Source organism: Panthera uncia, chromosome C2 (genome assembly GCF_023721935.1).
Source record: "Panthera uncia isolate 11264 chromosome C2, Puncia_PCG_1.0, whole genome shotgun sequence".
In the NCBI taxonomy this organism is placed as follows: domain Eukaryota; kingdom Metazoa; phylum Chordata; class Mammalia; order Carnivora; family Felidae; genus Panthera; species Panthera uncia.
Genome location: NC_064810.1, coordinates 133,462,619 through 133,485,042, shown reverse-complemented (window position 1 = coordinate 133,485,042; position 22,424 = coordinate 133,462,619). Strand labels below are relative to the sequence as shown.

At 41.0% G+C, this 22,424-nt stretch overlaps 1 protein-coding gene across 1 annotated transcript in view; it reads right to left on the bottom strand.

Annotated features, from left to right (window-relative positions):
- KCNH8 (potassium voltage-gated channel subfamily H member 8) overlaps nucleotides 1-22,424 on the bottom strand; it is a 360,653-nt gene that overhangs the window by 33,705 nt on the left and 304,524 nt on the right. The window contains exon 11 of the mRNA XM_049628875.1: nucleotides 21,166-21,380. Coding sequence (XP_049484832.1) covers nucleotides 21,166-21,380 — 215 coding nt within the window. The remainder of the gene's footprint in view (nucleotides 1-21,165; nucleotides 21,381-22,424) is intronic.

The window sequence follows — 22,424 nt, the reverse complement described above, 5'->3', positions numbered from 1 at the left end:
TTTTTTTTAACATTTATTTATTTTTGAGACAGAGAGAGACAGAGCATGAACGGGGGAGGGTCAGAGAGAGGGAGACACAGAATCGGAAACAGGCTCCAGGCTCTGAGCTGTCCGCACAGAGCTGGACGCGGGGCTCGAACTCATGGACCGCGAGATCATGACCTGAGCCGAAGTCGGCCACTTAACCGACTGAGCCACCCAGGCGCCCCTCGAGACTGTATTTCTAAGGAACTCCCAGGCAACGCTGATGTTACTGGCCCGCGAGGCACACGCTGAGTAGCAAGATCTCATAACCGACGTCACTGCTATTAGTATCCTATCACCGATGAATTCATTAAGTGTTCACTCTGTGACAGGCACCCTGACAAATGCTCACAGCCATCATGTCCATTAATTTTTACTGTAATCCTATGAGGTAACAAGTATACATCATATAACCAGCACTGCTGTGATAGGCTCTCTGAATGAAGTTATTTCATTTGCGTACAGCATTTGAATCACATGCATTTGAAAAGAGTTCTATGATATATTAGTTCTATTGACTAACCTTTCACACCGATCCAGATTCTGCCAATTGCGGAGAATATTAGTTTAATGGAAAGCCAGTGTTTTAAAGCTAGAAGTCACCCTAAAGAGTGGCTGCTACAATGGTTTGTAACCTGGCAGACAGTAGAATGCTTGAGAAGGATTCCTAAATAAATCAGATTCCAGAGCACCAACTCCAGAGAGTCTCTTCCAGTTGGTGGTAGGTGGGGCCAGGTCTTCGGCTCAGGGCTGAAACCACTGAGTTAGTCCAACTCCCCACGTAGACATGTGGAAGTGTCTGTCCAGGAAGATGAAGTGACTTGCCCAGTTCACGCCTCAGGTTAGAGCTCTGGCAGAACCTACCAGACGCCATGTGCCCTGACTCTTGGTGTACCTAACGCAGAATCCAAAGCTGTCTCAGGTGCCTCCCCGGCAGTTCACGCTGTTGAAAGACTAAATGCCTCACATATGGTGGAACTGAATGTAGCACAAGGTTTGATGACTGCCACAAAGCAGGCCCCAAATCTTGTGACACTAAGTTACCCAAGCACCTCGTTAGCCTTTTCTGGGTTATAGATCTCTCCGGAAAGAAAATGAAGTCTAGTCATTCTATCCCAAGGGAAAAAAATGCACAGATACAAACCTTTGAATAAATAATGTTTATCGATCTCCTTTTCTTGTTCCGGTAACTGGAAGACTCAAAGGTTTTGAAAGTTTTGAGGAAGACAGTTTTCTCCAATTTGAGTCCCTCCCACATGAACTTTCAGACAGGAGGAGAACGGCTGGTAATCTCTAATGGGGATGATTAAAAAATAAAAAGACCGAAGGAATAGAGGTTGGGATGATAAAATGTTGTAAATCAGACATAAAACAAGGAATGGAGTCCTGCGATGAAGTCAAGGCTGACGGTCAGCCCACTCAGACCCTAGAATTGTATCTTCACTTTGCCAGGACAGAAGAAGCCAAGTGTGGGCAAGAAGGACCTAGGACATGTCTTGGCACAACATTATCATGAATGAAAGTAAAGCTTTATAACCTTGTAGACTAGGAAAGAAACACATTCTCAGTGATGTGGAGTTGGTTTAAAAAGTTTCTGCATAGCTTCTCTTCTTTTATTCCCCTGTCCTAACCATTTAACTTACTCTATCACTCTATAAGTCCAGTGGGAACAAAGAGAGAAGACTCTTAACAATGAAAAACACCGCTCCATGGTATGGAGAACCATAAGGAGGAAGAAAGTCTCTTATTACTCAGACAATCTGCTATGAAAAAGCAAAACAAATTCGCAATCGTCTTTAAAAGAAAAACAAAGTGTAAGGAAGGCCTCAACATTATACTATTGAGCTTGAATTGCAAGTGGAAATCAAACATGCTAAAATTAATGGTGGTTTTAGATGTGAAAAATGCCATTGTGTTCTTTAATGTTGTCTATTTTGCTGAATGAAGATATGCTACCTTGGCCATCCAGCTTACCTTTTCCTTAAGTTCCTAAGTTCCTCAGTAGTAAATCTTCCTGCTGTTAGGACTTTCTTTTAGCTGAGAGGGAAGCTTTTTGATTTCTTTCATCTATGTCTACCCACTGATTAAAGTGTCTCTGAATTCTGACACATGGTACCATGACAATGAAGTTTGGGGCCCAGCCTTCACTGGATGCTAATGCCCCACCCTCAGACGCTGAGTGTTTTCTCAGTAGTTTTTCAGTAGAGGAATTATCAATAAGCTTTCCTTACTCTCAAGATCTTTTCCAGAGACTGAACCACCAAGACGTCGACTGGTACGAGGTAGGAAGGAAGCAAATGTGAATGGAACCCACTACATAGGCCTAGGAATCCTAAACTGTAACCCAGTGGCCCAGTGGCCCAAGGGAGGCATTCTCCTGGTTTACTTGGTTTGCAGATCAGAATTATAAGCCCCCATGTGAGTCTGAAACTGTCCTCTCAACTCGGGAATCTTCTAAGACACTCAAGTGTCCTGGTAGGACCGTTACCTACAGCTGATTGCTCAACTGGGAAATGAGATGTGAATTACAAGGCTCTTCTTTCTGAGTGATTCATGATATTCTCTGCTTTGTTAATAATGCCACATTGATTAAGTCACAAAGAAGATTGAAGGAACATGTGTCCTCATTCAGAAAAAGGAATCCTCACACGTTTTCTCTTGTTCTCTGGACGGCAACATTACCAGTACTGGTGGCTGTTTGGGATAAATAGAGCATGAATGAAGGACAGTCACATGGAACTCCGTAACTTTCATAGTTAAAATGCCCATTCTTATAAAACCATAAGTAATTGTCATATGATATGGGCACGTAGCAAATCAGTAGGTCTCCTTTTTATTTCTGATCTGCTTCTTTCTCTTGTAGACTCAAGTGGAGGTACCAAGAAGTCATGAGTGCCACCAATGGCAGGAGGAAGACAGAAAGAGGAACTGGAAAGCTCTGGAGAAAAGACAGGCTTTGAATAAGGGGGCATTCATTTTCAACTAAAAAAAGGCTTGGGAGTTCACTACCATCTAATCTAAAGAAGAAATTTTTGAAGCTGGTGTGAAACCCTAAGTGGGTAATACAGTGGCTAATATGTTTCCTTTGCTTGTTGTATAACTGAGAAACAGAAATGAGATTAGAATGGAAAAACTGATGATTTTGAACTTTTCCAATTTCATCCTGAGCCTTGAGGTCGAGACAAACTATTAAGATTTAGAGGGGAATTCTTCTCCCCTAAGTAAATACTATCACTTCTGATGCAGAAAGCACAAGTCAAGTAACCAAGACTCGAATTTAGTGTTTATTGACTGCCTGCACTGGAGAGTTCAATTACTGAGCCTATTGTATAAGAAGCACCAGAAAAACCTCTTCATTGCTGTGTGTTATGATAAAAGGTCTATGTGTCAGGGGTGATAGGACCCATTTCGCAGCTATGATAGCATAGTGGTTAAGAGCTGGGATTTTCCTAGTCTTTTTACTCATTAGCTATGCAACTTTGGGAAGCACATTAATCGGGATAAAATAGGTAAGGCTGAAGGAACAAATAATTTGCTAACTTTCAATAGCTTAACCCAAAAGAATTTTATTTCTCATTCCTCCTCTAAAAAATGATAATAATATTTAAAGTTGTTCTGAGAATTACATGAGATATATATATATATATGTAAACTGAACAAGTTTTCAAGACCCAGTTGGCCACATCTGGGTGGCATTGTGTCACACTAAGATAAATGTATAGCAACCAAAAGTACTGATGGCCCTTGAACAGCACTGGGTGTTGTTCAAGGGTCAGTGGACCCCCTCAGTGGAAAATTGTATATAACTTTTGACTGGCCCTAAAGTTAACTACTAATAGCCTACTATTGACCAGAAGCCTTACAAATACATAAACAGTTGATTAACACATATTGTGTATGTTATACAGTATCATATACCATATTCTTACAAGAAAATAAGCTAGAGAAAAGAAAATATTATTAAGAAAATCATAAGAAAGAGAATATGCACTTACAGTACTGTATTTACAAAAAAAAATCCACATATAAGTGGATCTGTGCAGTTCAAACCCATGTTGTTCAAGAGTCAAACTGCAATTTAAAAATAATTCTAATCTTTAGTGTGCTTTCAGGAACCTTAAAGGTGATACGTGTATTGATGAACTACAGTAAGACTTTTTAAAATCACCCCTCCCTTTCCATTCCATTCGCAACAACGAAGGTGCCTCTCTCCCAGTTCTTTCACTACAACCCTGGATCCCTTCTGCTCACTCTTCCCTTCCTGCTTCCTTCTGGCCATAAAGCCCAACATTCCTGCCAGAGCTGACCTCTGGGTGGTCCGTGCCGTCCAGCCCTCTTGTTTCTGGAGAAAGAGGAAGCATTTGGAGGCTGCTGGGCAGTGTAAGTCTCTTACCACTTGGACTTCATGGTACACAAGGAATTCTCACGTAAAGCTTATGGTGAAAAGAGCCCTCACACCGTTGCATTTGCTAAGTACTTGGTCCAGTGCCTGGCATAAAGAGTAATTAAATTCCTGTTAACAAATGTTAGTTATATTATTATTGGCATAGTGATTATGAAGCAAAGTTTTCTTTGAATTTGGTGACTGGGAAATAGAGCATTTTTAGCTATGGAATTCCAAACATTCACACAGGTGAGTTTGTCCAACTGAAACTAACAGATATGTAGATATATAATAAAGAGACCATGAACTTGTTAAACCTGAGTTTCCCCCCAAATGGATCTCCCAGCAGAGACCTGTCATCCCAGGCCACAAAGCTCTTCTTTGTACGGCACTAGGTACCATACTTTACATAAAGTAATAACTTGGTATTCTATTCTTTTCTCTCCCAACCCTTTTATCTGCTTCACTTAAATAAAATAAGGCACTTTCAAATTGTCCATAGGTATGAATACAGTGAAGACATTGATAATATATGCAAATTGACTCAAGCACAATTTTAACTTCCTATCTCTAAATTCTAAATTCAAACGTATGAATTACAAGGCTTTGGAATTAAAAGAAAACCCAAAGAGTCTCCAATACTTATGTAAGAACTTGGAAAATGCAGGATGATTTTTGAGGGAGAGAGAGTTGTTTATTAATATGTGGTTCACATCATTCTAGAAAGACAGAGGGGGAAAATACACACCATTATGTGAAGAAAACTCAAAATTTCTCAGCACTGACATAGAGTTTTAATGATTCCAGGCTTAAGGAGCTAGCTCTGTACCAACTCCATGATTTGGGAGTTCAGCAGTTAATCAGTGCTAAAAGAATTTGCAGTCGAAACTCATTATATTGAACTGAGATTCCATGCCCCCCAAGGACCTGCTTCTGATTAGGGTACAATGGCTCCTGGTTAGCTTGTAAAATCAGCTACTATGTAATTGTAAGGAAACACAATAGCTGGTTTCATAAGATTTTCCAGATACACGCTGAGTACTTTGGTTCCAAACCAGGTCGGTGAAGGAAGATGCTCAATTTGGTATGAGAAGTTTTCACATCATAACTCCTGACGGCACTTCTAAAGCTAATGCGAAATGCCTAATTTGCTACCTAGGAAGCTCACTGTCAATTATACACTGTAACAAAAAAGGTGACCGGCCCTATATGATGAAAACAGTGTTTGTAGCAGCAAACCGAGATGAGCTACTCTGCTTATTCGAACCACAGTGACTTGATTAAGCTCACTTAGCCAGAGAAAATAAGAGGACTCTAAAGGACCGTGATAGAGGGCAGCTTCTAAATGACCAAATGCATGTCTTTCTTAATTAAAGCACTCTTTGAAACGTAAGCATAAAGAATATTGTGTTTCATAGCATTTACACTTTTGCTGAATAGTCAACAATTTCTAGGTGAAGAAGAAAGTCTCACAGTTAGTAGATCAGGGCTGAACTTAGGTTACGGTTTTGTTGTACTCAAAGGTGATGTGTGGCCTGGGTGGCTCAGTCAATGAAGCTTCTGGCTTCGGCTCAGGTCATGGTCTTGTAGTTCGTGGGTTTGAGCCCCACGTTAGGCTCTGTGCTGACAGCTCAGAGCCAGGAGCCTGCTTCGGATTCTGTGTCTCTCCCTCTGCCTTTCCCCTGCTTGCACTCTATCTCTCTCTCAAAAGTAAATATATATATATATAAAAGGTGATGTGTGGAGCACTGTAAGGAAGATATTACTGATTAATTATATATTGACTGAAAACAAGTCTTCGTGAGAATTCACAGTAGGCGTACAAACCACTGAAATTTAGGAAGAAATGTGTCTGATTTGGTATTTTGTCTCCGCTAGTGGTGCTCAGGGAAGTCCCCAGAACAATAATTGTCATAGATCAAATATGCCTGATACATCTTGTTTCCTTCTCTGGGTCTCTCTCGTAACCACACTGTCATCCAAAGTCTGTGAAGAAATATTCCCCAGTTATTTATACAGTAGTATGTCTTTTTTTATTTTTTTCTTATGTAAATTTGTATTTTGAGCCTGAGCTTTCATCATAGGATAGACTTTTCCTTAACCTGTTAAAATAAACAGTGAGGGACTTAGGGGAGAGATTCGTGGGGAGATGTGAGACAGTGGCCCTTTTCCTGAAATTACACCGTGTGGTCAAGATTTTAGGGCTATCATGTGGCAACCTAGTCACAGAGTAGCCATGTCCAAGTTTGTATGAAATCACAATGGTATCCACTGTGTAACCGCTCTGCATAAACATGTGAACACTGAATAAAGCATATCCATTTAGAATGGGCATGACTTCTTAGAGTAGGGCATTCTAAACTTTGAGCTAAGTCAGTTACTTATGGGTTCATACAAAGACATCATTCTTTTACTTACCTACATGAAACCTATACATATACATCTCTCCAGAACATGGGGTGCCTGTGTAGCTCAGTCAGTTGGGCATCTGACTCTTGATTTTGGCTCAGGTCATGATCCCAGGGTCATGGGATCAAGCCCCATGTCAGACTCTGCACTGAGCATGGAGCCTGCTTGGGATTCTCTCTCCTTCTCCCTTCACTCGTGCTTTCCCTCTCTCTCTAAAATAAGAAATTAAAAAAAAAAAAAAAAAAAAGAACAAACTTTCTCTCCACGTTTTAAGGTGATTATGTCCATGATTGCAAAATATGCACCAGTGACTTTACTGGAAGATGATGCTTTCACAGTTATTTACACAAATTTGCACAATTCTGGTCCTTCAAGTTTCTAATCTCCTGGATCAGGCTGTGCTTGTTAAGTCGTGTCTTTGGGGATGGCGGGAAACTGGCATGTCGGATTCTTTGAAGGAACAATTCTGGCCTTGGTTGTACTGTAAAGACATATTGCTTTTAGGTAATAAAGATGCTTCCAAAATAGGTCACTTGGAGGATGGGCAGGGCAAGGCGGGGAGGGGAAAGTGGGAAAAAGAAAAATAAGTCATTTGGAGTCCCACAGTGGGAGTCATATATTTCCTATTCATTTCCATTAGGTCTTTAGGAGGTGTAACTTCTACTTGAAACTGGCTCTGAATCATTGCCTTTAAGCCTCTCCTCCGGTCACCGTTCCCTTTCTGCTAATTAATTCAGAATTTCTATTTTTTTAATGTTTCTTTAGTTTGAGGGACAGAGAACATGGGTGCACGCATGAGCACTAGTGGGGAAGGGGCAGAGAGAGAGGGAGAGAGAGAATTCCAAGCAGGCTCTGCGCTGTCAGTGTGGACCCTGATGCGGGGCTTGATGTCCCGAACCGTGAGATCATGACCTGAGCTGAAACCAGGAGTCGGATGTTTAACTGACTGAGCCACCTCGTCCCTTGTTCAGAATTTCTAAATAAACATTAACTTTTCCTTGGAGAAGTAACATTAAACATTACCACGGTAACATTACCACAGAATTACTGGTAAACTGAAGGTCTTCAATTATTATTCATTTAGAAAAACTGAAGAAAATTTTAAGGTATGAATACCCTCCTATTTATCAACAAATTTGGAATAAAAAAATAATGGAGGGGAGCCTGGGTGGCTCAGTGGGCTAATCAGCTGACTTTTGAGTTCAGCTCAGGTCATGATCTCATAGTTGTAAGATCAAGCCCTGCATCAGGCTCTGTGCTGAGCATGGGGCCTGCTTAAGATTTTCTCTCTCTCCCTATCCCTCTGCCCCTCCCTGCTTACGCTTTCTGTCTCTCAAGAAAAATAACAATTATAAGGTAATACTAGGAGGGCCTATGACTCAGACTGGTGAGTTGTTCACCAGCCGGTTAACTGTTCACCAGGACCTATGCATCCTGTTAGTCGCACCACTTGATGGGATTTCCCAGACTGCTTGCACTTAGGGTGAACCACGTGACTCATTCTGGCCAATGGAGTGTGAGCAGAAGAGATCCATGTCATTTGTGGGTCTGGCCCCTGAGTCATACAAGGGCAGCCTCTATTCTCTGTTTCTTAAACTGGTTGGCTGGCTGGATACAAAAAGCCTAGTGAAAGACTCTGAGTTCCAGATGACTCTGAGGCCTGGGGGGGGGGGGTGGTGATGGGGCCACCAAATAGAGGAAGACTGGCTGCCTGAGTCCTCAAGTGAGAAGCTGCCACCTGTACACGGATATGAATGAGCTTTACTGCATAACTCATTTATTCTACTTACCGTATTAAGTCACGGAAACTTGGCGTTATTTGTTACAGCATTTAGCCTGACTCAACTTATGGTTTCTTAGTGATCATCCAGGCCAGAGATGAGGAACTGGAGGCCCACAGAAAGACAGCAACTTGTTCCAAGTCATGCAACTTCTATGTGTATTGAGTCGGATGCCTAGCATTCGTGGGTTCTTTTTGACAGAATGCTGTTTGGGTTTTTTGCTTTTTTCCTCAAATATAATGCTAACACTCTGTCCTATCAAGATGAAAGTGTGATTAATAAGAGAAAAAAATATATAAACAGTACAACCTGGAATATAACCATGATGCGTTAGCCCTAGTCAGACTTGGGACTGTTTACAAATCCTGGCAAAATGCAGTGACACAGATCGGTGACCATATGCTCTGCTTTTAAAGAACTTAATCTTCCGGGTGGAACATATAAGTGGGATTACCACATCACTAAAAGCTTAGCATCTTGCAGATGTTCATCGAAGAATTTTTGCTTAATCATTTTCCTCAATGACATGGGAACCAAATCCTTTAAACCCCAATTCATTTCACAGAACGGTATCTCCACGGATCCCTCCGCCCTCCTAGAGTTACCATGAGTACCACATGCTGGCCTTCCAATTCATAATCTTGAGGCACTTCACTCCCCCCCCCCCCCCCCCCCCCCCCCACTTGGCATCTCGTTTGCTTCCTATTTCTGACTCCTTGGCTACTGTTTCCTTTAGTCAAAGCCGCCACTCTTTTGGCATCCCAGAATGCTGGGCTTAAATGGTGAGCAAATAGATGCCTACAATCTGATGAGACCGGAGGCCTCCAGATCTGCCTGCCGAGCACAGTCTGTGCCGCGGTGTAAGCAGACTGTCTCCACCATATGTCATCGTCTCTGCTGTCTACACCCTTTTGGGGAACTTCATGGGAAAGGCGTTATTAGAGATGTTTATCCTAGGATTTTGTAATTTGTTTTTAATTTTAATTTAATTTCTACCAACTTAGCTCATTTAGAGCAGTTTTAATCATACCACCCACTGACTCGATGTTGTATCTGTCGAGTTTGGGTTTGGGATTAAAGGGCTAACTGAAGAGATGTCTTACGTGCCCAAGGATGATCTTTGAAAGATCCCAAACGGTGAAATATATACTGTAGTAAAACATTCAGGATTATTCTAACAAGATGCAGGAGATCAAATATTCTTGAATAGAAAAACAGAATAAAATTATGTTTTCAAAAAATCCTAACATACACACTGGTAAAATATTTGAAGACTGACTGAGAAATGTTAAAAATATTGCTGCTTTCATCTATATTCTTAGTCCTCCTCCATAACTGTGTGTATGTGCACATAAAGGAAGGATGGAGAACATTTTGTTTCAATTGCTAAGAAGGCCTCCAACTTTTTTTTTAACGTTTATTTATTTTTAGAGAGAGAGAATGAATGTGTGTGTGGGGTGGGGGGAGGGGAAAACAGAGAGAGGGAGCAAATCCCAAGCAGGCTCCACACCTCCATCAGTATAGAGTGTGATGTGGGGCTCAAACCCATGAACCAGAAGATCAAGACCTGAGTCAAATCAAGAGTCGGACACTTAATCGACTGAGCCACCCAGATGCCCAGCTAAGAAGGCGTCCAACTTCTTTTTTTTTTTATTTTTTATTTTTTTTTTGACATTTATTTATTTTTGAGACAGAGACAGAGCATGAACGGGGGAGGGTCAGAGAGAGGGAGACACAGAATCCGAAACAGGCTCCAGGCTCTGAGCCGTCAGCACAGAGCCCGACGCGGGGCTCGAACTCACAGACCATGAGACCATGACCTGAGCTGAAGTCAGCCGCTTAACTGACTGAGCCACCCAGGCACCCCAGAAGGCGTCCAACTTCTTACAACAGTGAAATGGAGTCTGAAAAGAGTTGAAAAACTATTTTGTACATCTGAAATGATAGTGCACGTCTGAAACTTCAGATTTACTTTCCAACATGGAACAAGGGAAGGATGAAGAATGATTATATGCAGAAAAGACTGAAAAGCATGTACTTGAATGGGAAGACATTCTCCCAGAGCTAGTTGGTGACCAGGGGGTTATTTAATAAATAGATGGATTTAGGAGCACATGACAGCACAAATACTAAGGGAAAGGACAAGTTGGATGGCCAAGCTACAATAGTTGTGCTGTCTTACTCATTCTCTTATTCATGAGAGGTCTTTCCGGAAACAGGCACAGGGGGTTTCTGATGAGACATGACAAGTAATAGCATTAAGGTTAAGAAGATTAAAGTGAATGTTATTCTGGAAATTCAGGATAGCTTCTGCTGTAAGTCAGGGTGCCTAAAGGAGACCAACCCTTTTTAGGAGAATTATGTTTTGATTTATGGTAGAGTGCTTTGGTGGACAAATGTACTAGGCTGGGATTCAGAATACCAGAATTGGACTCAATTTTATACTGTTTGATTCTTTTACTAATTCTGTAATCTCAGGCTGTGCACTGCTTGGACGCCCGGTTCCTTCATCTGTTAAGCAAGGATTCAGGGGTGATGCAAAGATTAAAATTTAAATTAAAGGAGGTATTGGAAACAAACTCCCTTGCTCATAATACATACTTAAAAAACATCAACATCTTTTCTCGGTCAGAAGATGTGCTACTAAATATGCAATTGACAAGAGAAATTAAAACCTGATGAGATACATTTTGATATTTTTACTGAATCTTATTTGAAACGCATACTCAGAATGGTTGAGGGAAGACTTCATCCCAAAGTAAGAGTCTACTTTGTGCAAAAGGGAATATTCTAATACATTTAGGTATACAATTCACTTAAGTTATATATCTAACCAATGACTAGATTTTTCGTTCTGTGAATGAATACATTTTCTTTCCCCTCCCTTTAAGTCACTTGTCATCACAGGAAAAAACTGAGTTTTAATAGATGGTACTTAAGATCCCTTCCAATTCTAACATTTTATTGTTCTGTGGATATGGAAATATATATGAGTGAATGAATTAAATTCCAATAAGCATTCATCAAGCACATACTTTGTACCATGAGTTTTACAAGGAAAATGATTACAAAGATAAATAAACATAGTCATGGTTCAGAGAACTTATATGTATACAACTGAGTTCTCCACTTATAATTTGGTTGAATCCTTTAATGATTTATTTTGTAAAAGCTTTCTCATTAAAGTACAGCATATGGAAAGAACATGCACGGATAGGAAGTGGACCGTTCAAAGAATTATAGAAAAGTTCTGTGGTTCATTTTCTCTTATGTGTAAATCTTATTTTCCTATGGAAACATGTTTCCCATGAATCCACCATTAATAAATAGAGCTGGCATTCACTGCTCATAGAATTAAGGGACAGAGGAAAAACATATCCTTTGTTTTGATGGATCAGCTTACACTAAGTTTCCATTGGGTTTAGGCTTCAGGTGGTTTGGGACTGCAATTGCAGTGCCTGGCCTCCCTTGCTTCCTTGCTGAAGGACTCTGGGCCAGTTTCTACCTCTCTCATCTTTAACTAGTCTTCTTATCTAGTACATGAACTCAGCAACTTATGTCCAAGAATTTTATGAGAGTAACGTAAGGCAATGTTCGTAAAGTGCTTAGCCTACAACTTGGTTCACAGGAGTGATTATGCCATCAGCAGTGTCGACATCAACTTCACGTCACAGAGCCTTGTCATGCGGGTGGGCTCTGTGACCACAGTCTACCGGAGAATTCAGGCACAGACTCTGTACTTCCACAGATGGCTTAGACAACCGTTCAAAATGCAGTGCGGAATGGAGGATCCTGAGTAACAGTGGGGCAGGGTTGAGGATTCCTGGTGGATGCAGCCTAGGTAACTTTTCATTTTCAAGGAATGTGCGGAAGTTCAGTCCTGCCTCTGTGTGTGTGTGTGTGTGTGTGTGTGTGCAAATCTGACACGTTTTATTACAGGCTGAACATCTGCTGCTCCCTGCAGGATGGGAGCAACCAAGGAAGTAGGGAAAGAAACACTTTTCTGTCTTGTTTACGGGATGGCAGGTGGCCTTTTTATCCTCTGACTTTCCCAACTCAGCTAACCCCTGCTTCCCCCAAAGAGCTTAAAAATCTAAATGCTCACTGTTCAACTTGCAAACACGAGTTGAAATACCCAGATGTCCTCAAACTGTGGTTGATCTCTTTGCAGGGTATGCCTCATGCTGTTTGATTGACAAATGGGTACACAGGAGAGAATCCAGAGGAGGTGAAACAAGAGCCCATTCAGGGTCCTTTAAAGCCTTTTGTGTGTTCTTTGCTTGTTTTTATTTTTAATTTACGTTTAAATAAGATTTGACTTCTAAGAAAATATTGCTGAGATATGTTTGTACAACCTATAATGATGTGATTACCCACAGTTCATACAATCACTGACTTTGCTTCATTTGTCCAACACCTACCTCTGGCCACCCCCCATTTTTCTGGATCCTTCTTATCTCAACTCTTCAGTCCATGGGTTGCCATGGAAAACACCATGTTACTTCAATGTGCTCTCCTTCCATCCCTGACGCCTCACGCAAATACTCCCACACACAATAACTGATGAAACCTGGGTAGGCACTTGACATGAGCTGAACCACTCATTCTTTTTTAGGAATCTAGCATCAACTAAGAGAGTCCCGGTTTAATCTGCTCCCCACTCGAATTGAAGAGCTGCTACCTGTGACCATTTCTTGCCATTTGGATAAAGAAAGAGGGCATGATGACTGAAGGAGAAAGAAATGGAGAGGAAAAGGAAAGTAAGAGATGTGGAGAAAATCATAATGTGATTATAAGAATTTCTGAGATCCAGAGGTGTGTGCACATCTGTGTGTGTGGGTGGGGTGGGTGGGTGTGTGCAGGTATGTATGTATATTTTATTTAATCCCATTAGCTACATACATTAGCTATGTATGTATATTTTATTTAATCCCATTGGAATACTTACAATAAATCTCTGCTTCTAGTGATTGATTCAAGTCGAGTTTTTATTGCCTACAGTCAATGTCCTTATTCTTAATTGCCCTAAAACTTACCAGAATTCTCAGGCTGGCCCTTTTGCCAATGCCCCACACTAGCTCTGTCCTAAACTAAGAATTTAAAAAAGAATCAGTGTGTGGTTTGAGAAGAGGTAAGAGTAACCCTTTTTTCAGTTTTCATTTCTCTGAGGCAGGGGACTAGGCAGGAGAAAGAGAACTTCAAGGTTGGAAAGGAATGTAAACTTGGAGTCCCGTGGCATCCATTCCACCCTGAGATCTTTCGGGGGAAACAGATGGGGACAAGACTGATAATAATGGAGGGAACGAAGCAGTGAGCCTGGGTAATCACTTAGAAAAAAAGAGGACATCGGGTCTTTTAGCAAGTAAGGTGTTCACTAAGTGCCGTAAGTTCAACAGCAGCCTTCATTTACTGAAAGCCATGAACATAAACACAATGCTGGGCTCTGGGGATACCACCCAAAACACAATCGTTTCCATCAAGGTAATATGTTTGCCACCAAAACTTCTGAATCCATTGGGAGAATGGTATGAGAAGAGTTTCAGAACACAGAAAACATACTGGATGCAAGTAAAACTTCCAGGCCATTATTTACCGAGCTTTTCCTGGCATATCTGACACCATATCTTAAGCGCCATGAAAGTGTATGCTGGGTAACACACTTGGCTACAAGATATTTTTTGTTGGGAGAGTATTTTATTTTATTTATTTATTTATTTATTTTAAATTTTTTTTAATTTTTAACGTTTATTTATTTTTGAGACAGAGAGAGAGCATGAACGGGGGAGGGTGAGAGAGAGGGAGACACAGAATCTGAGACAGGCTCCAGGCTCTGAGCTGTCAGCACAGAGCCCAATGCGGGGCTCGAACTCACGGACCACGAGATCATGACCTGAGCCGAAGTCGGCCCCTTAACCGACTGAGCCACCCAGGCGCCCCGAGAGTATTTTAAAATACACAACTGACAAACAAAACATGTCTTGCTCCCAGGATCATAAGGAAAGCTGACACGATCAAATGATACGTGAGCCCTTCATTATGCAATTTTCTAAGAACAATTATCTCAAAAAGGTGCAGAATTAATTATGTTCTCTTATTACACAAGACTGAGCTAGCAGATGCACACCTACAAACAGGCTACTCTCGAGGAGCTAAGTAGCTGGGCTGTCAGATAGGATTTTTTAAATTATTACTATTCGGGAAATCATTTTTAAGAAAATTGCTTCCAAGCAGCCCAATCTTATTCCAGTCTGAAATGGGGACTAAATTTAAACCAACTCCCTCCTTTGGAAATAGCTCCTTTTTCAGTACAATCTCGAATTAAATTGTAATATAGTCACATAGGCGGCAAGAAAGAGATGTTGGCAAATCACAGACTTCACTTGAAAGATCTATTCAGGCCTGTTTGTATCTAAGGGAGGACGCACAGAGTCAAACCTCCTGGATGCAGTACAGCTTAATTACATACGAGATGGTCCAGTGGACACATCTCAATAATGCTTGGGAATTAGATGCTTTTTCCAGTGTTATTTGTATTTAAGACAGGGGCTGTCTTCTGAGAACTTTAAACAAAATAAAGATTCACCTTGGCAGATGAAAGACGTGGGGTCCAGACCCAGATGGAAATATAAATTCACATTCAGATGCCATTGAAACTAATGCTAAGGAACATGAGCTTTACTTGACCAGATTCCACCACACACATCAGAGACCCTCTACATCACAGTTTCCCATGAAGTGCAACAGATCCACGTGTTAGATTTTGATGAAGCATTTCATAAAATAGATGAGCTGCTTTACTAGACCCTGGCATTTTCCACGTGGAAATTTATTTCACTCAAAAAGTTTGTAGCTTCATTCCCCGGGCAATATATGTGAGCTGAATAACAGTCCAGAGTGATTTAATGGTTAAAAGTATTGATTCTCTACTTTCTGGGGGTATTAGTGTTGTAACAGTCCACCTATTTGTACAGAAAATGCCCGTGTTAGCTTAGATTTGAAGGCAGATCCTTTTTCATTTAAATACAACTTACTATCCCAAACCCCACCTGGAGGATTACATTACCTATACTGCAAGGGTTTTGTTTTTCCTTGTTATTTGGCTTCAATTTTTCCTACGGCTTTTGAAAATCTCTTGCTTTGAACTTAGGGGAAGCGAAAAATTCCATTTCCAATTTACCTATTCTTTCAATTTGTTCTTTTAAATCTTACTATTGATACTTCCTTTGGCTTTGTAACTTCTTAGAAATACAATTCTGAATTCCCTTAACTTTTTGTTCCGTTTTATTTTTTAAGTAAGCTCGAGGCCCAATGTGGGGCTTGAACTCGTGGCCCTGAGATCGAGTCATATGGTCTACAGACTGAGCCAGCCAGGCGCCCCTCTTAACTTTTCATTTTAAATTCCATTTACTGGCTACTTGGTTGATGCTTTTAGGACTTTATTCATTTTCTCAAAATTTCACAGAAGTTCCAGATCGCAAAGTAAACTTTTTGACGTTCATGCATTCAGTCATTGAATATATATTAAATGTTAATTCCACATTAGGCTCTGACTTAGGCACTGGAGATATAGAATAAAACAACGCCTGCATAAAGTAGACATTCTAGTAGGAAGAAGTGAACATGAACAAGAAAATATACATATTAAAATAACTTAAGATCTTGCTAACTGCTATGAAAATGATAAACAAGATTCTGTGCCAGAGGATAACCTGGAGAAGCAAACTCCAGAGCAGGTGGTCGGTCAGGTAAGGCAAGAGGAATACCACTGCAGGAAGAAAGAACAAATGTAAAGGCCCCAAGAGGCAGGCAGGAGCCTGGCACATGAAAGGAAGGAAAAACAGGCCAGTTTGCTGGGGCGTAAGGCTGGACACAAGATGCCATCGGATGAATCTGAAAGGCAGGCAAGTGCTGGAATGCCTAGAATCTTCAAAGTTATGGTGGGGAGCCTGGATTTTCTTAATAGTCCATGAGGATCCATTGAAATATTTTAAGCAATGGACCGACATGATCCAATTTATAATTTGAGAAGATTGCTTCTGCGGCCTTGAGGTGAGAGAGTGGTGAGGAAGTAAGAACAGAGGCAAGAGAAGCATTCATTATATTGCTTCTCATTTATCATGGTCAGATATCCTTCCGCACCTACCATACCTACACACACACACACACACACACACACACATGCCCGCAACCCCCAGGGATGGAAAGTTGACCCTTCCATCAGCAGGAAACTTTTCACTTAAATTCATTCCATTTTGTTTATTCCATTCCATTATGTTTAATTATATATGTCTTAACTATTGCCTATGACCACTCTGGAACTTCTGAAGCAAATTATGATTATATATGCATTTGTTTCACTTGAGGGTCACTTGAGACTTTGAAGTATTCAGTTTTATAACTACACTCTTTAAGCATGGTTCTTGGTCTATACAGAGAGTATATGTCAGTTGTGGGGAACTAGGATGTTATAATGTTGAGGCTTGAGGCAGCTATGATAGGTCAGCACCTCAAACCACCCACGTATGATCCCATCAGAGTGGAAAGAGGCTGCTGAAAGTACATGCTCCTCACGGGCTCCCTTGTCTCCGCCTCGGGAGCCTTCTCTGAACTCTGGGCTAACCTGTTGTGCTGGATCGGAGATGGGCATTCGAAGACCTTCACCTCAAGGTCACTGACCCTCAAGAAACTGGGGAAATACCCCTTCCTAATGAGGCAGGAAGCCTGAAGGAAGAGACTTCATTTTTTTATGCATGACAATAATGAAAAACTGAGGAAAAAACACACTGAAAATGTAATAGGTTTCATCACCGACGAGCCCCTCAGTAAGAAGGTATCATCCTTTTTCAACAACCATTGCGGTTTGTTGCTCCACAACCACAACGCCACCACCAAGTTCATGTGGACCATGTGAGAAGCACTTAGGTATTTTATATGTAGCCATCGAGCCCTGATTTTCGGTGCATTAGCATGAGTAATTTTTGAAAGCACATATTTTAGATACACGTCTGTCATTTCATCACAAATTCAAAATTCTTATATTAAGGCACTAAATTTCACAACCAACAATACCTGAGTCTGTGCTAAAATCAATTTTATAGAGTTTACCATGAGAAGCAGTGAAGCAAATTTCTCATAATCTGCATAGACAGGAATAACTAAATTAATCTCTGTCCATATTGGAGCCTTCCAGGAGATATAAATAAGGCAAATATAGAAAACACTGGGTGCATAAAATGCATAATTAGGTCCAAACCATGCTAGTTAGACTTTTCACAAACTCAGTGTATTTTACAGATTTCAATTAATTTTACTATGAGAACTGGATGAGCGGTCATTTGAAAGTTACATCATTTATCATAGTTCTAGGAGTTATATCTTGCATCCATACCCCTTCTAAATTTTGACTATTTCTTAAAATGCTTTTATGGCCTTTATTTCAAAATGGGTGGACCATCAGTCTTCTCTTTACCCAGATGTTCCATGTCACCTAACAGGGTAGTAGGTACAGGGGCAAAAGGTGAATCCAGAAGGCAAAATCAGAAAGGTGACAGACAACCAAAGAGTGGGAGTTAAACTAATATGGATCAGCAATAATGGGGAATCTGGAGATGAAGAGAGAGCAAGAGTGATGACAGCAGCAAGAAAGGGCCGAAGGATATATAGACACATTACATTTATATCGTTTGCATTTCCCTTCTGCAAATGTTCCTTCCTCTACAACCCACTGGTCAACCTTCCACAGAGGCTTCAACCCACTAAAAATCCTGTGGGATTCGATATTTTTATCTGTGTGAACATGTAAGGAAAGGGGCTGGGTTTCACACTGGTCTGACAGCAGAGTTGCAAAGCAAAGCAAGAATCCATAATCTTGGGTTACCATCAGAATACGAACTCGCCTAGAAGTTGTAGTATCTTTAGAAAGAGCAGAAGACTTTTCCCCAGGGTATGGAATTATGGGGAAGGGTGGTCCAAATTTAACTAGCCTTCAGAAGGCATAGCATCCCAAAATCTATACAGAGAGAGAGAGACAGACAGACAGACAGAGGGAAGTTTTGAGTGATAAATGATTAGGAAAAACAAAGCAATAAAGGTTTTGGAGGTAAGCTTCAGCTTCCCTTTGCCTTTAAAATTCAGCTGATAAGGGACCCTCTGAAAAGAAGCAATACTTATGACTTAACGAAATAGCTTATATTGAACTAACCCTCTAGTAAAAAGTAAAGCTGGACAAAATACACAAAACAACTGTTTGAAAGCACTGGAGAACAATCTGCTGAGGGAAGACTTGAAGGGTTGTGGTCCCTGAGAAAAGAGGAACACACAGGTGCATGCTCTGCATTTACCCAAGTATCTTCTTGAGGGAATTTGCTATTTCATTGTGAGGTGGAAGAGAGTAGAATAGAAAGGAGCGGTCTTACTGGCTAAGGAGACAGAGGATGGAGTTCAGGTGAACAAACCACCTGGGATTTGAGGTGTGAAATCCCAGAGAATAGGTAACTGCCTCAGTGTGGCCCTGGAGGCATGAGCCTAACGTGAGCCTGCACAGGGCAGCGCTCCAGGAGACTCAGGACAAAACAGCAACCGGGAGGTTAATGGCAGAGTAGAGGTCTCGGCCACCACACAGTCCGGAGGAGAGGGAGGGTGGAGTTCAAGCCCCACCTGGGGAGGCGCTGGTAAACATCTAAGGCTTTTCGTTGAGATCCCGGAAAAACCATGTCTTAGAGCCCGGGAGGTTGGGTGAAGCTGAAACAGAGCAACCTAACAAAGCCGAAGAGGAGCTCTGGACAGAATGGGAGTGGTTGGCTGGACCTTGATCTGCCTGCGAGAAGAAAACCTAAGCCTGTTTGGAGGAAAATAGCAGAAACAGTTTTCATAAGTGACACCTACATTCAAACAAAAGTATGTCATCTGCTAAAAAGAAGGAACCGAATGACCACAACGAAACAAAACAACGCAAGAGAAAGAACAGTGCATGAAAATAATCCCAAAGGCAATTCAGGTATTGGAGTTCAAAAATCCCTATGATTACCGTTCCAGAAAGTAGGGAAAAAAAGGATAAAAAATTCAATCAAAGATATGGTATATGGATCTTTAAAAAGGAATCAAATAAAAGGAAGGCAGGGGTTGAGATCCAATATTTTCTACTTTACTATGCTGAGGCATGTTGGCTATTACTCTCTGCCCTCATTTCTTCTTTCCTCTTCAATTGCTTCCTCTAGCACACCTCCACTTTTCAAAAATAGTTGTCACATTAGGCTGTCGTAGCGACTAAAAAAGACACCTGTTGTTTTAAAAGTCCATCTGTTGAATTGGAAGATATGGAAGTGTCTTCAGTAAGAGACAATATAACCAACAGTTAGTGTATAGATTTTAGAGTGACAGATATCTGTGCTCAGGCTCTGTCCCTACAAGTCCATGAGATTATAAACATGTTACTTAGCCATTCTGAATCTGTTTTCTGCTCCATAAAAATTGATGGATACTTACCTTAAAAAGTCACCGCAAGCACTAAATGAGAGGCTTTATCTAGGCAGAGTGCAGAGCACAAATAAGTTCCCCCCAAATATTGATACCTCCTTTGCTGTTGGCTACCGTTAACAGAGAGAAGCACACATTTAAAACTGGTTAATCTTGAACTTCGGAATGGTGTGCCATCTACATATTGACTGTCATTTGAGATCCTCAACCAAGATGAAGTAATATACAATTTGTATCCTTTCTCTGTCTCCAAAGTGAGGAATATTAATGCCTAACAAAATGCCTGCACAATATGGGTTAGTCAAAACAATAGTTCCTCGGGGAAAAAAAAAAGGAGTATTGCAAATATCTGGGACAAAACTCAAGGCAACAGATTAAGCCTTTGTTGTTACAGAATGCTATGCATGCCCTGGCTTGCCTTTCAATAATCATTCCTATTAAATCATTTGTGTCTCTGACACATCTAATGAAGTCATGTTCGTGATCAGCTTAATCACAGGATGTAGCATAGTACCTATTTTGTTAGGAAAGCTGTTTGTATAAACTGAAACATGCAGCAAATACATAATTTCATAAAATACTCATTATGCTTTCAGCGTGACAATCTTTGGCTTGAATCCTTTTATGCATATTTAGTCATTTTAAGATAGACTGTTTTGGGTACTGGTTAACAAAAAGATTATTTTTGAGCAAACTCCGTAACAAGCAAGTGGAACGGTAAACAATTACTGACATAGCAAACCCTGAGCCATTTTTCTAGCTGAATCTTGACATTCGGGAGAAATCACACATCGGTAGCTAAATCTTATGTATCACTGAAACGGATTCTAGTTAGAAGCACGTGAAAATAAACAGGAAAGACGCTGAATTAAGGGAGGTCATCTACAAATAATACTTTCCTAGAGCATTGATAACAAACTGCAGGCTTGACTTCTGGCTAATTATTTCATTGTTCGACTAGTGGTCGAATAATCATACCTTATTCATTCAGAGACTTGTACAAGTGAAGTCATGACATATGCTTTTTACTGTTATAAATGATCTCCAGGCCCCATGTTTTAGGTCTTGGCACTAATTAGAAGTGAGACTTACATCACTCTCGTGACCTTCTCGAAGGTTGTATGTGAGGTCATGCTGAATATCTTCCACGAATTTGTGAGCATATTCTGGGTAAAGGTCTAGCACTTCAAAGAGTCCTTTGAGGATGATGCACTGAAGATCACAGTAGGTTAAAGCCTTCACATCTGCGTTGGTCTTGATCACTTGGTCCTTAATTGATAGATTTGCTCCAATTAAGTCTCCTTTCCCTTGAAACAGTGAAAAGAGAGACAGGTTAATTTTAAAGAAAAGCAAGCTGAGACTGGCGACCTCATCTGACTTATAGGCATCACTTGGCTGAGATGACACCACAAGGGAAAAAGAAACCTCCATCTCCGCGGTGTTGAGATTCGGGGCCTGGTAATTCTTTGTGGTGGGGGGTTTTCTGCACAGTAGAATGTTTAGCAGCAGCTCATGTCCCCGACCCCCAGTGGTGACAACCCAAAACACCTTCAGATATTGCCAAATGTCCCCTGGCGGGCAAAACTGTTCCCAGAGAGAACAGTAGTCTAGGGGGTAAGGGCTAGGAGAGCCAGAGTTAGGAACTGTTAGGTCACAGATGGGCTCTAGACAGTCCCTCAGCATCCCATAAATGACTTTAGACAGAGAAGTTGACATCTGTGTCACAGTTGCCTCAACTCTTCAAGGGACATAATAATGGCTCTGATTTTTTTGAGTGCAAAAAGGCTCGAAACGAGACCATCAAACGTGTATTACTACTAATTTTCATTCTAACACAGTAAGGTGGGATTCATCATCAGCTTTCTAACATACTCAGTTTGTTTCATCTACCTCTAAACATGTCTACAATACAGGAGGGCGAGGAAGGTGAGCGTGCCCTGCCTCCCTCTGCTCAGAACTGGGAGGCAGACATCAAGTATTGCGCGTCATGGACGGTGAAATCTACTACATAAAAATGTAAAACATAAGCTGCAGTTCTAATGCTCTGTGACAGTGTGAAAGCCCAATTTTCCCATCAAAAAAGAAAGCGAGTAAATAAAAGCTATGAGCTTTTCGCTTGTGCCACTACAGGGAGAGAGACGTATCACCATTTGGTGGCCTGTGCCCACCCCACACCGAGCACCCCTGATGCTCTGCGTGTAATACCTCAGCCTATCAGTCTTTGGCTGGATTCACCTGCCTGGAACTAGCTGGCTTCCTTGAGTTTACGATTAGATAATATTGGCCAATGTATTTGAATCTTTAAAATCTTTCAACTGATTTGAATCAGTTTCGCTTAGCAGGAAGGTGAG